Source organism: Lepisma saccharinum, chromosome 4 (assembly GCF_977018435.1).
Source record: "Lepisma saccharinum chromosome 4, izLepSacc3.1, whole genome shotgun sequence".
Lineage (NCBI taxonomy): Eukaryota > Metazoa > Arthropoda > Insecta > Zygentoma > Lepismatidae > Lepisma > Lepisma saccharinum.
Genome location: NC_139232.1, coordinates 2,834,516 through 2,849,273, shown reverse-complemented (window position 1 = coordinate 2,849,273; position 14,758 = coordinate 2,834,516). Strand labels below are relative to the sequence as shown.

Below are 14,758 nucleotides of genomic sequence, written 5' to 3'. Positions count from 1 at the left end.
CAACTCTTCTCTAACACTTTCTCGTTGGTCAACCTTAAGCTGAGAGAAAAGCGTTCGCAACTCCTCTCTATCTTTCTCGGCTTCTAGCTGTCTTCTTTCTTCCTCTGCTTCTTTTTCTTTCTTTCTCTTTTCTTCCTGACTTTCCACCAGGACACGGAGAACTTCAAACTCCCTTTCTCTTTTCTCTTCAGCTTCTCTCTTCTCCATCTCTCTTTTCTCTTCAGCTTCTCGCTTTTCAATATCTCTTTTCTCTTCAGCTTCTCTCTTCTCCACCTCTCTTTTCTCTTCCAGAGACTTTATCAGAGTCCTAAACTGCTGTACCTCTTATTTTCTTTTAGTTTCTTCTTCTGCTTTCTCTTCTTTAATACGGGCTGTCTCCTCTTCCTTCTCAAGGAGTCTCCTCTCCTCCATGGATTCGACCACCTGTCTCAGCTCTATCAACTCTTTCGTCCAAGTTTTCTCTAATTGAGCAGTTTCCCTTTTCCTTTGTTTTTCATCAGCTTGTCTACGCTCTTTCTTTTCTTTCTTACGCTCCTCTTTATCTTTCATCAACCACTCCAGCAGCCAGTGGTCTGATTGGGTCTTACTCGGAAGACTTGGTTCAAGCAGGGACGCTACCAAGGGTGCTGATGAGCATGTTTTACATTTTGCCTCAGCATCAGTCTCTGAGGTCTCTTCTTGCCCCTCACATCTCCAATTGAAATTCTTGAGACACTGGAAACACTGGAAGGACTCCATCTCGGCTCCAGGATCATCACAGTATGCGAACCCAGTCTCACCTTCCATTGTTTTTCTCCTTCTGCTCCGTAGACTCATTCCGGACGTTTCTTTTTCCATTTTGTCACACTCGAATATGTCACAACACTATACCTTCGTGAATTCTGTATGGTTATCCCAAACCACTTTACCTTCACTACTACCTTCGTGAATTCAATAGACGAACACTGTCACTAGCACTTGCACTTCAACAATTCGGTGCAATGTTTTATCAGACACGTCAGGAAACTCCTTGCCTAGATCAGTAATGGTGAAAAGGCGATTGGATCGCACTTTCTCATCAACACGTTGCACAAGGTCGTCCAATTGAACACTAGGCCTGCTGCTCCGCTCGTGATCATGAATATTTGAACGTCCTTCCCGAAAAGCACGGCACCATTATCTTACCTTTCCTTCACTCATTACTTTTGGTTCGTAAATGGCACACAATTCCCGATGAATGTCAGCTGCAGTCAGTCCTCTTGCGTTGAGAAATCTAATCACCGATCTCACCTCGTATTTGGCGGGATTTTCTGTTACAGCAGCCATTTCAACTTCCTGCTACTCGCACGCACGCACCTCCACACTGAGAAATATACCTCTGTTGCAGGCACAGAATACTAAAGAATGCTTCCGTGCACGAGCAGCTTCGTCAGTGTTGCCAGTCCCAAGTAAAAAATTTTCGGCCCTTTTTTTTTTACATGTGCCTCGTAATTGATGTCAGTGCAATAAAGCATTACGAATACGTTGAAACAATGTATTCTTTCAGACTACGTCATTTCTATTATATTATATTGGCGCTTCTATGGCTCCCCAGCAGAGAACTGCTCTAAAAGATCTATATTCTGCTCAGCACCACGGTTTTTATCCTATAGTGCGTCTGTCCAACTATGGGTCTAAGGGAGAATTCACATCGAAGCGACAGGCGACACGTGCCGCTTCAGGATTTCACCAATCGAACACAGGCATGTGCGGCCTGTCGTGCCGCTACGATGTGAAACGTTGCTGCTGATTGGCTCGTTTCCAAGCGGCACGTGTCGCCTGTCGCTTCCGTGTGGGTTCTCCCTATGGATAACACTTGAAAGAAACAAAGGAAAACAGACACACACTACTCATTCTTTCTCACTCGCCGTCACATTTTTGCTACAACACGAGCCATGGCCTACTGAAGAAAAAGATCAGACATACCAACATTGCTGCTTCGTACTGCATTCATATTCCTTCACATGTCTTCAAATACACTCCCAGTGGAATAGTGCAAAGATACAATCTTCATGTTAAAATAATTCGCAAGATCCTGCAAACAATTTTCTATGGAGTTACTAACCACTATGTACAGTACATACCGCAAGGAAATATCAAACAATTAGTTTCGGAATTCGTGTATCCTCTTGGAGCATATGATCCTATACTAAAATGGAGAAGCACGTGTTGAAGACGAAGATGATCATGTGACGTCGACTTGGACTGTTTTCCATCTCTCTTTTTTTAGCACTTAAGAAGGTCGACGTTTCATTACCTTTACGCTAATTGGTTTCACGGGTCGTTTGACCATCCATGTAAATTAATTTACGAAACTTCTGACTCCATAAGGATCAGGGGAAAACTCATCATCAAAGAAACAGAAATTAAAGTTTCGAGTTCCCACTGAAAGGACTGTGTTCTTTAATTCTTATATGTTTATCTAGGTTCGAGGGTTACCGCGTAGCAAAATGAATAGCGCTATCGCCTTTTGTGCGAGCGGTCCTGGGTTCGATTCCAGGTGGGAGCCCATAAAATATTTGCGTTGACCCAGCCTTCGCGAGGACAGTTGGGGAGCTACTTGAAAATAAGAAGTAGCGGGCTCCGGTCACGAAAGCACGAAAACAGTGGCGATGGGATTCGATAAACTGACCGCGCGTCACCCAAAGAAAAAGCCGCCCTCGCCCTTAGAGGGCTGTTGCGCCATGGAGTTCAGTTAGTTTATCTAGGTTCGAATAGATAACCGAATAGAAATTAAAACGAGAAATATGTAATATCTGAAACTCTGAGCATACGTTAAAAAGAAGTTTGCATTTGTGACGTGCGCAAATATTGAAATGGAAGCCTCCGAGATGGCGTTGTGAATACGTCGTCGTCTTGTCCCTGGTTCGATATCGAGTGAAGGCACATAGTGGTTCAGATTCCGATGTAACCTGAAGGTCAAGACGATAGCAAGAACGAGAGCCGGCCTCCGTGGTGGAGTAGCAGCACAACGCGCATCGATGCCAGGGGTCCCGGGTTCGAATCCCGGACTGGACAAAGGTGATCTTTGTGTGTGCCCCTTCATCAATTTCATAATGTTTCAAATATTCTATTTTCCAGTATATTTTACAATTATATTTGTATATGTGATCAATGTATGCAATTATTTCACATTTTTTGTTCATGTATGGTGAAAGACAAATGAAAGATTCCGATTGGTTAATTTGATTATTTGTAATTATATAATTAATTACATATATTATCGGTTTATATATGACTTGTTTTTTCTGTATAAACCAATATATGTGTATGCTTATCTGCAGTCTGTAATTGGAGGTTTGACCTAAGTTCAGGCAGTGACGTGCGGTGACGTCGACACTTGGGGTAGCAGTCAGTGGCATCCTCAAGGGGGGTGGGGTTTGTGTGGGTCACACCCCTCCCCCCATTAGGGGCCAGTATTCTTAAAAAAAAAAGAGAATGTCAATAACAGGAAAATATTACAAAATGATGAATGAGTACTAAAAAGAAGTACACGTAAACCCCACCCACATTCGAAAATAAAAAACGCTTTGATTTGACTACTAAGCCAGAGATCCTGGGTTCGAATCTCAGCTTGGCCATTGGTATTCTTTGTGTGTGTCCCTTCATCAATTTTATCGTATCATCTTCGCGATTAGCCAAAAGTGGCGGAAAAACGAAGTAAAATAAAACAAATCGAGCAATCAATCAATGATTTGATTTGATTTTTGTTACTTAGCGTCGCTTTTTTGTCACATTTGGTTAATTGCGAAGATGATACGATAAAATTATTGAAGGTACAAACACAAAGAACGCCCATGCCCAGGACGGGGTTCGAACCCGGAACTCCTGGCGTCGTAGCGCGCTGTGATAACCACTCCCGCGCAGTTGGTTGATTTGGTGTTTTAAGTCCACTTTATGCACAGAAACAAAGCAGGAAACAAAACAAACTTCTTTGTAGTTCCTTCAATAATATTCATTTGGCTTTTTGAGTTCTGAGAAACATTTTTCATTCCAAATTATTTCATTATTCACTGCGGAGTACAACACATAGGACAAGAATGCGCACTCATCACGGGTTCGAATCCTGGCCTGGATTATTCATATGAGGTCCCTTCATCAATTTCATCATACCATCAAGGTAAAGGTAAAGTGCTCCCCTGTGATTAGCACCACGCCATGAAGGCGTATAGGGGGTGTGGGGGTAACGCCCCACACTTTCTTGATCCGGTCGTGAGTGGGGGTGATGTGATCAGCATCACGCCCCTGAACGCCTTTACCCCCCAGGCTTTCCCCCAGGTATCCATGTTATTCGACGCTGGGTGGGCGCCGGGGCCGCTTCCAACGTTAGAAAAGTTCCCGGATTTGAACCGGGGATCGAACCCGGGACCTTGAGCATGATAAGCGCGTTACCGACTGAGCCACCGCGGCCACCTATCATATCATCACTCATCCTCATTTTCGCAATAACCAAATGTGGCAGAAAAGCGAAGTAAAATAAACCAATCCAAAAACAATATGAACGCGCATCCTCTTGCCCAAATAAATACATCCGTATTTATGACTGTTAGAGACCAAGAGTAGTATATTTAAATAAAACACTACTAAAAGGAGAATGAGAGAGAGACCGAGCACATATTTGTAATTTAATCATTATATATTCCATACTTGAAAAAAAAGAAAGAAAGCATAACATTATTGTCTGCACATAACACGTTCCTATTTCATAAATAATAAAACTACATCCCATATTATACATACATATTGTACAACGTGTAAAATGTTGTGTAAATACAGAGAACTGCAGAAAATTTTACCCTGAGTTATTTAGAGGATCTACAAAAAAATCTATGAGAAACCAATCCCCTATCTGTCCTATAGGAGATAGACTGGGGGACCTGAAAGCACGGGCTTTCAACCATTGCAGCGGGGAGAGGGGGCAAGGGAGGTAGAGGTAGAAATCTTCCTTTTCTTTAGCGCGGCCGTTTCTACCTGGAAACTGGTCTGGCGTAAGAAGAGCGAGCTAGGGTATCCAGCCTGCTTTGCCCGCGGAGAACACCGATGGACGAGAAGTGCGTGGAAAAGAAGGTGTTGCATATGAGCTGTGGTGGCTTTAACAAGACAATAAATATTGTGATTTGAATATAATTCAAGATGTGAGATTGATTGATCTATCTCTGCTAGACTAGCTACTCCTCAGTGCACGTCACTGAGTTCAGGGAAATAATTAAATACATACATAAAATATCACTAATCTTCGCGATTAGCCAAAATTGGCAGAAAAGAGAAGTAAAATAAACCAAATCAATCAATCAAGAACGAATTTACAACAGTCTTCATACCATTCATAGTACCAACAGCTGACTGACCTGCATGGCAGATTTACTGTAGAGTGATTAGGGCCTTGAAAATGGCATCTCTCATTGAGAGGGGAGTTGCGATCAGAGATTTTTTGTTTGCCTATTTTCAAATATCTTCCTTCATAGATATCGGTTTAGCGCAATCCCCCAAAATCTAGACACTGCTGTATTTGTACAGTGTTGTAAAAATCTTCAATAGGCTTAGCGAGAAGATTTTTGATTTGTTATTTCTTGGCTGTGTCCATGTAATTTACTTCTAAAATTAACTCTTTTTCTATCATTAGATTATCGTTGGTTTAATACGCAGCCTTGAATAAGCTTTATCGCAGCACGGAGGTTATGAACCCGCTTCTGCGAACGCGTAGATCATTGCGTACATCGATATTAGACTGACCTTGCCTCTTTGGAGATAACCCTGCCAATAAAATGGACTGCTTCTAAACATGCGTTATTGTTTGACTTCCTTGTTTTGGAAAGTAGTTCCGTTACATCGGTAGTGGCGGATTTTTGTTCTTTCCTCGTTTTTCAGTAGTAATTGTACAGTTATTTGGATGCTCAAATATTCCACTGCGTGAACGAAACAGACGAAGCCTCCTGCCTCGCTCCCAACTCTTGGAACCCAATCGCCGCCACTGCTGAAGATAAACCATGATGAACAGTGGCGAAGCGTGACATTTTTACGTAGTCATCGCAAGACGTCCCAAACGTCAGGGTCAATCTTTAAACCCGGGAAGGGGGAGGGGGCAATCCTACATTGATAATGATGATAACAGTGTTCGTGCATGACGTGTGAAGTAGAGATGGCTAAATCTATTCTTTTATATAAAAAAAGGAAAAATTGTTAAACTTCTCTCTCCGAAATCCGGATAGTAGAATTTTTGAATAGAGATTTTTAGATTTTCCGTAATCCTGATATTTTTGGCCATCCCTGGTGTGAAAGTAAGATATGTTAGGGAAAAGGTTCTGTTTGAGTAAGTATGTCTATCACCTCGAGAACAAAAATCTTGATCAATCTTGTCATTTGTAAGCCTAGCAAACACAAAACAGCAGTAAGTACTTCGTGTTTTGTAAACCAAGAACATTTGCGCCCCCCCCCCCCCAAATCGATATTTGAACCGCAGGATCCAAAAAAATTTAAAGAAGAAATACTATGAAGAAAATAGAATGGATCCAGAACTGCATTTTTTTTCCAGTTCTTTGTAGCACTAACCGTGGGGAAATTTATGCTTTTGCTTACTTATATATTTTTCTATGCACCATTACTTTCATCATGTATTGTGTGTAAGTTGCGTTGCGATGCTCTGCAATATATTTTTTTTTATCTCTTAAAAAACAAGAGCGTTGCATGCTTTACAGTTTCATCTTGATGTCACAGAAACCCTGCCGTGTTTTTAAACAAGGAGGATGAAAAAAAAAAAAAGGTCTCTCATGACCAGACCTTCAAAAGCGGGGGAAAAGCAGTCGAAGGAACGTGGATTCGCAGACCTGCTGCGATTAGCTGGCCCACCTGACACCATTGCACTCAACGGAAACGCAGCGGGACGGTTGGGCACGGGGGAGGAGGTTGTAGAACTGGGCTCTCCTTTCGATGCGTTAAACTTAGCGAATCTCTTGCGTATTTCTAGCTGTTTAATGGTGTTTGACTAATTTCGCTCAAAGATGCGAATATTCTGATTTTTTTCTTCTTCCCTAAAATATTTAAAAAGCAATATTTTTATTATTTTGCTTTTTCATCGCCCCATCTCCCGATGACCGGACGCCTCCTCGCCTCTAATGATCAATTCGTCAAGCAACTGGCACGCATCTTACATATGCTACTTATTGCAGGTGGTAGCATGCTCTAATTCCGACCATGAAGGTAGCAACAGGGGAGCACAGGGAAACACTAATTTCTGAAAATAATATCTAAGGCCACCGGCCTACCTCATGCATTTCACAAAATTTTCTGTAATATTCATATTTTTCCAAATTCTGAGTTAAAGGTTTGGTACCTAGACTTCCTGTTGAGATTTGTTTTAATCTTAATTGATTACCCCGGCCTCTGGAAAATGAATGTCAACCCAAAATTATACATTTCATATATAAAATTATGCATTCTTGATTGTTCCTCCATTCGATTCATTGGGATCACTTAGTTCACTGCAGAAATCAATGTAGAAAAACAAGGCAAAAAAAACCTTCTGAATTGCTCCTGCAAATGCTGTTTGGGCATTTTACACACAAAATGTAAGATTCTAGACACGAGGTTCGATTAAAATATTTGTAATGAACTACTATAATAGTAACTTTTTCTGGACAAATGTGCAAATTATATGGATTCACAAACATCTAAACCTTCATGCAATTAAAAACAATAATAATTTCCAAATTAATTCGTTTTGTTATTTACATGGAACATGACCACTTTTCGTGGAATGCCACTGTTGGATTTGACTATTCTCTCAACAAAGAAATCCTGAAACAACACACACAGGTTCCCCCGCGTTTTATTTTATGAAAATGAAATGCATGCACTGTCATAAATATTCATTAGGCAGATATTAACAGCAAGGAGAGAAAGAAAAGTGCTTCCCCTTACGTAACAATTAACCTTGAAAATATGAAGTTAATTGCAAGTAATTATCAACGCCAGAACTAAACCAACAGTAAAATGTTGAAGTAAAATAACAACAGTTGCAAAAGGTTTCAATAAAGAGGGGTGAACCAATGTTAATCATCATAATCCAATAACCATGCAACTTTCCACTCCACTCAAATTTTAATAGATAATTGACATAATATGAGCCAATTGTCAGTTACTCTGGGAATTCATATGTAAATCCTTACAATCAGGGATAGACAAAACTAAAAATAATTCACGAGCCAGCATTATTTTTTAAATGCATGCTAAGAAAACCATGAATCCTACTAAGATAAAGCTACACATTTTGAAATGCTTCCTTCAAGCATCTATTTTATTAATAAATACATGATTTGATTAAAAGTAAATAATTCATGTGCCGAATGGCCTTCCTAGTAAACTCTATATACATGGCTATACTGGTATAATAGTGTGAATGACTATTAAATAAACAGTGGCGTGCCCAGGATTTTTGAAAGGGGATGGTTTCGATGTATACTAGTTAGCCATCATTTCGCTATCCTTTCCTGCCTTTGATGTTCTTTTTCTTAGGAACACTGGGTCAATGGAGGAGGGTTATAACCCTGTCAACCTCCCCTTCCCTCTTGGGCATGCCACTGACAAACAATACATTCTAATGTATGGCTGATTATCAATAGATATTTCAAAATTAGGCTATCCAAACTGCAAAAATTTATTAATCTGATTTAATGTTGCACGTGACACAGTAAACACACAAACAAAAACATATACTGTGCTCACCATATTTAAAAAGATAATGGAAAGTTCCATGGTAAACTCGAAATATTAAAAAAATAGTGTTTGCAGCTGAATTTGAAAATTCACGCACTATGGTGTATTTGTCCACTCCTGCTGATGTTATACATATTGCAAAACTAGAACATGAGGTAATTCTCTCAAAATGGGATTCTTCATTTAACTAGCTTGCTGTGAGGCTCACAGAAAATAACTTGTAACAGTCAGAAGTAGTATTGTTAATGACTTACTAAAAATCCTGCTAAAATTCATATAGCCTACACCTTATCTTGGAAAACAACACTGCACAATGTTGCATGGGAGTTCACATATGGTACACATTCGGATTCTGCTCGAAATAAGCGAAGAAACTTAAATGAGACATTTATCCTGAACTTTTCCATCTGGAAATATACTGGGACTACATGTAAAAGAGCCTGTGCAGAACCATGTGTACTGTGTATTGTACTCGTGCATGGAGGGAAGTGGAGCATTCTTCCTCATGGTCCAAGTTGAACAGATGAAGGGAAGGATGTACGAAGGTTCTTTGTTTGTGGTCACTCTATAGAAGGTTATAACAGAGGAATGTATTCATAAATTAACACCAAAATAGCAATACCTACGTGATAAATTTTGGAGGTTGTTTGGAAACAAAAATTAGGAACTCATTTGAATAGTACTGGGGATGACCCTCCTTTACAGCATAAATCATATAAGTCATACACTATGAAAAAAAAAATACTAAATTGACGGATGATCAGATGTGATCTACAAGGAGAATCACAACCACTGAAATGAACCTGATACTGCTTAATTGAAATGCAACCCCATTGTTTCAAGTTGCAATAGGCCAAGAAACACAACCTTTACCTCTAGCTTCCTTTCAAAGATAAAAAGTTTCTTTCAATAAACCTAACTTGCTATGATAGCCATTTCTAGCAGTTACTTCTCATCTGTACGAACAGCACATGCAGCACCAAACATTGCTATTTAAACACAGCCCACTTCTTGCATCATTTAATATTTTCCAATCGCTGGCTGAGGAATTCAAAAACTAACAAACGCAAGGCAATATCAGAGTCAGTCGCATCTTTGTTTCTTGCAAGATCACTTATGTTTACCTGAAATGTTTCCACTTTTAATCCCTTGTCTGAGCAAACTATTTTTGTAACATATCCAGGCAAGCAGTTCGTTAAATGGATATTTTCCTTCTATTGAAAGATTTTATTGTTTTATCGCTATAAAAACAAGAGAGTAACCTGATCATTAACCTAATCATCATTGTCATGTTCATAATTATTGTATTCATCATCATCATTGCCATTTTTGAAGAAGTTCTCTCGGGATATCAGCTAGGTGATTTCCGTATATGCTTCCGAGCTTTCGAGAGCTAACGTCACTCATCTTCAGGAATTGAAGTGCAGAGAAAATTTAGGGTGTGGTTATATGTGTTTGATGTGGGAGGGGTACGGTTCAGATGGTGAGCCAATCAGGCACAGTCTCTACGATGTCCGGGCTCCCAGTCGACTATCGCTAACCAGGCTGGGTCCAGTTCTAGTCCCGTGTCTCTGTTCAGGTTTTCCATTTCCCCATGGATGGCTATTGCTTGATGATTCTGTCCCAATAATTGGATGACTTGTTGATGATCTTGGTGGTTGTGAAATAGATTCTATGGCCCTTTGGATGGAATGTTCTGCTAACCCGGATATTTCTGGGGGGAAATTCTTGATGTAGCTGGCATGTTCTTTGCATCATTGTTCGATTGTCCTCCCAGTTTCCTGATGTAGGCTTTACCACATGTACAGACAATACGGTAAACCCAGGGTGTCTTCTATCCGAGTCATTTTTAGGGTTCCGAAGTAGAGTTCTGACTTTCTGTGGAGGTTTGTGGATTGTCTTAATGTTGTGCTTTGCAAGAATGCAGCTGAGGAGAGGTTTCCAGTGTATGGGATGATGGCTATCTTCTTCTCTTCTTGGCTGTCTGGAGATTCCGGGTTTGTTTGCTTGTTGTTCTTGTCTTCCTGAAGATCAGAGTGACGTTAACTCGAAAGCATATCCAGAAATCACCTGGCTGATATCCCGAGAGAACTTCTTCATCATTCGCTGCCAGGAAAGCTTCAAGAACTACTTCATTGCCATTTTTGTTTGCAGCATACAATATAAAATACATTAAGGTGTAATGTAATTGTGAGGAAATTATTTAACTGCTCTAATGGAAGATATTCTTTCAAGATTATTTGTATTTTAGCATTAATAATAATTATTTGTTTGGAGTATGTGATATAAAATATAAGCTACAGTGTCCGATTGACACTGGTTGCCCGGTTAAGGGTTCAGAAAAAGTATCTGAATGCAAAATTGTATTGGCAGCTCATCATATATATTTTATATATATATCTCATCTCTAATTTCAGCTTTCATCCAGTGATTGCTCCCCACCATCTGCATTGTAATCTTGGAACAATTCTAAAGAAATATGGCAAAAAAATAACAGATTCAAAGGTAAAGTACAACACACATATCGTTGCCGTTGCGTAGATACCAATTTTCGTTTCGTCTCCCTCTCTCTTTGCATCACGTGTTCTACCATGCTCGCCAACCTTCACTATTGTTGCCATATTGTCATTAAATTCCTGGACACACTCGCGCAAACATCATTGAAAACAATTGAATAGCACTCCGGCTCGCGGTTAACACCGTTCGGCAGGGACGATAATGTGGCATTATAGCACGGCGTAGTGGTTGCTTCTTTCATGCAGTGCATGTTCATTGACTAGCTAGTAACTAGTGTTGCCAACTGTAATAAAGAAGCACTTTTTCTGTCATGGAAGGGGAAAGGCAGGTAAAGTGACGATGAGTTTTGTTGGATTACAAGCACCATATTTTTATTTTATACTAAGTATTTGACCGGTTTGACGTTGTGTGCGAGTGCTTCTGAACTGTAGACAATAAATACATACTTTTAGTTTGACGAAATATTGCTGAAATTTTGTGATATCTTTGCGAATAGTAATGTTTGTAGTGATTTAAGGTACATTTTATTGTCAATATTTTTCCATATTTCTAACTTTAATAAATACTTACTTTTACATATTTAAGGAAAATATACTTAATTTTACATATTTCAACAGGTTTAATTCACAAATTGTTCATATTTCATAATATTGGAATTGTTCAAAATAAATAAATTATGTGGCTCCAACAGCATTTCAACTCTTGGCTCTGGCACGTGTTCTTGTAGAAATGGCATAGAGGAGGCTGTCATTTTTGCTGCTTAATGCGATGCATATTGTTTTCTGTGTTAAAATTGCCATGCTTTGATGGGTGACCAAGTTCATAGCAGGGCCAGCAGAAGGGGAGGGCGAACCGTGCCACCCCACCAGAGCGGCAAAATTTGAAGAGAAGAAAAAAATAAGCCTATTGAAAACTGTGGTCGAGCGAGATATTATTTTGCACTTAATAGTATTGAAATAGCATAAGAAGTCTCATTATTTATTTTATATTTTGATGTTTTACTTAGGAATATATTGATTTTCAATTTCCCGTTCCTGCGTAACGACGGGGGGGGGGGTTCGAAATGGAGCGGCATCTGCCGCCACCGCCCAGGGAGGCAAAATGACTAGCGCCGGCCCTGGTTCATAGCAAAAGAAAAAGCCGCGCAGCTTATCGTCTAGTGGCAGTATATGTTGTTATTGTTTTGGAAGCCGGCATCGTTTGTAAATGTACAATCAAGTTGGTCTTACGTTGGGCCAACGGTTATTGGGTTATTGCCAATGCTTGCCCAACCATGGAAAAGTGAGTCAAAATCAGTTTTAGAAACTACTTTCTCCTGTTATGACAACTTTCAAGGGTACGCTGTAAATTCTAGAGTGTAAAATAAATTACGATGTAATAGTGTTTCTTTTCGAATATTTCAGTCATATCACATACTGAAAATATAATATTTTGTTAATGAAAGTAGGAGCTATTTTTAAGTTGTAGCACTCACGAGTTCTTTGTCAGCTGCCATGGATAAAATATATATCTGTGCTGGGAATTGCTTATTGTTTGTATGTCTAGCTGCAGCAGAAAAAGAATATGCTTACAGGTATTCTCGTAAAGGTGGTTCAAGATCCACATATGTAAAATAAACAATGTTGTGTGCAGACTAAATTCCATGAAATATGGAAAACTAAGTAAACTATTAGAAAGTTTTTTTGTGCTACCACTTGAAGGTACCTTGAAAACAATGATAATATATGAATGAGAAAGTGCTGTGTATGTTTCTATTTTAAACAAATAATTTGTGGAGTTATAGCCACTTGAACTCACCATAAATTATATATGTCAGAACACAAACCTACCAATACTTTAGTTTTCGGCACGTTGGCCCAATGTAAAAACCACACGTTTGGAACCACGGCCAAGATTATCATCACCCTATGGTACGTTCTTATGTTTGGCCCAACATTTGGCCATCCACTTTTGGTTACTTGGGACATTAGTGTATTCGGAATACCACTAGCTTCTTATTCTAAAGGAGCAAAACCATTTACCGCCTCATTCCAGCTTCAGGAACCAATCAAAACAAGCAAGCTCACACAGACACAATAAACCACTCAACACCCAGGAAAGCTTACTGACGATTCTTTGCCTGAACATTTCCCACTCTCTCTCCTCTGCCCAACACATGTTTGCAGAGTGTGGATGTTACTTTCAGCCCTAAATCGTGGAAAGCACAATAAATTAATACATTTTTGTAAGATGATCTGGATTGTATGAGAAAGGGTAGGAAGTGATCAACATTAAATCCTCTATATTTTATGCATATTCATCCATCTTTCTTCAAACATTAACATTAGAGAAACACTCTTATTTGAGTAAAAGTAATCATGATGCTAAACACGGGTAACATACTTATGGAAAAGTTGAAAGACTGTCATAAACAAACATTAATGCTGTGCACTGAATTTGAACTAAAGTTCTTTTTTCATGTGTCTATTGTTTCATGATGTCTTCTGAAAATTCCTTCGGTACCTGTGCAGAGGTTAACAAGAAAGTTTTTAAGGGTGTCAAGCTGCTGAAAAAGTATTTTGAATGCCATGATTGGTAGGGAAACGCAGTAAAATAATCATGACGAATTAATTCTTTTCAAGAAATTAAGTGCAAAGGGGTTCTGTCTCTGTCCCCTCACCCAACCCTTTTCAGAGCACCAATGGGCACAGAACGAAGATGCGTGGAATTCAATGCATATACCTTCTACCGGAAAGTTTGATTATTTAGCCCAAGCATGCATTTAGGTCATGTATACGATAGACTTAAATTAAATAGTAAAAACTATTCTCCTACTATATTCTCGGAGAATCAGTCATTTGTCTACGGATAATTTTGCACTACCAACAAAATACTGCAGTTAAAAAAAAATACTGAACCCAGATACTGTTCACTACATCAAGTTCACTGGCGAGAAGGGTAAGCATGCTGATGCAACTACATATCCAGCTTGAGGCCGAGAACGTTAAGTGATAGACTTTTAATCTCGATGCCTATGTTCCGGGTTTGACTCGGATATATGGATTTGGTTTATTATTTTACTTTGTATTTCTGCCACTTTTGGCTAATCACGATGATATGGTGAAATTGATGAAGAAACACTCACAAGGAACACCCATGCCCAGGCTGGGATTCGAACCCAGTACTCCTGGTGAGTTAACTACTCCGGGATGATATTTGTGAATGTCCCTTCAAGTACATCTCCAGTTTTTTTTTCGGAAGAAAAATTGGCATCGAGTATAGAGGCTATTTTTTTGTGTGAAATACAAACTTTTCGAGGGAGGGTGATATCAAGAAACGCATTGGATGAAGAGGGTATTGCAATAACTTAGACGATGATCATGCAAAGTTAATCATAAAGACAACTAAAAATACTGTGCCATATTCCTGTTTAAAGACCAGTTCATGCATACGTATATCATTTTTGAATTCCTTTTATTTGCAGATTTTTTTCTCGGCTACGAAAGCATAATTTTAACTATGTCAAACATTA

At 39.3% G+C, this 14,758-nt stretch overlaps 1 protein-coding gene across 4 annotated transcripts in view; it reads right to left on the bottom strand.

Annotated features, from left to right (window-relative positions):
- Positions 1-14,758, bottom strand: part of Pfrx (6-phosphofructo-2-kinase/fructose-2,6-biphosphatase) — a 151,170-nt gene that overhangs the window by 129,129 nt on the left and 7,283 nt on the right. The window contains exon 1 of one of the 4 annotated variants that reach the window (XM_083120251.1): positions 1,945-2,069. The exons of the other annotated variants lie outside the window; for them this stretch is intronic. Coding sequence (XP_082976377.1) covers positions 1,945-1,972 — 28 coding nt within the window. The 5' untranslated portion in view covers positions 1,973-2,069. Of the gene's footprint in view, positions 1-1,944; positions 2,070-14,758 lie in introns of those variants that run through there. 4 annotated transcript variants of the gene reach the window in all.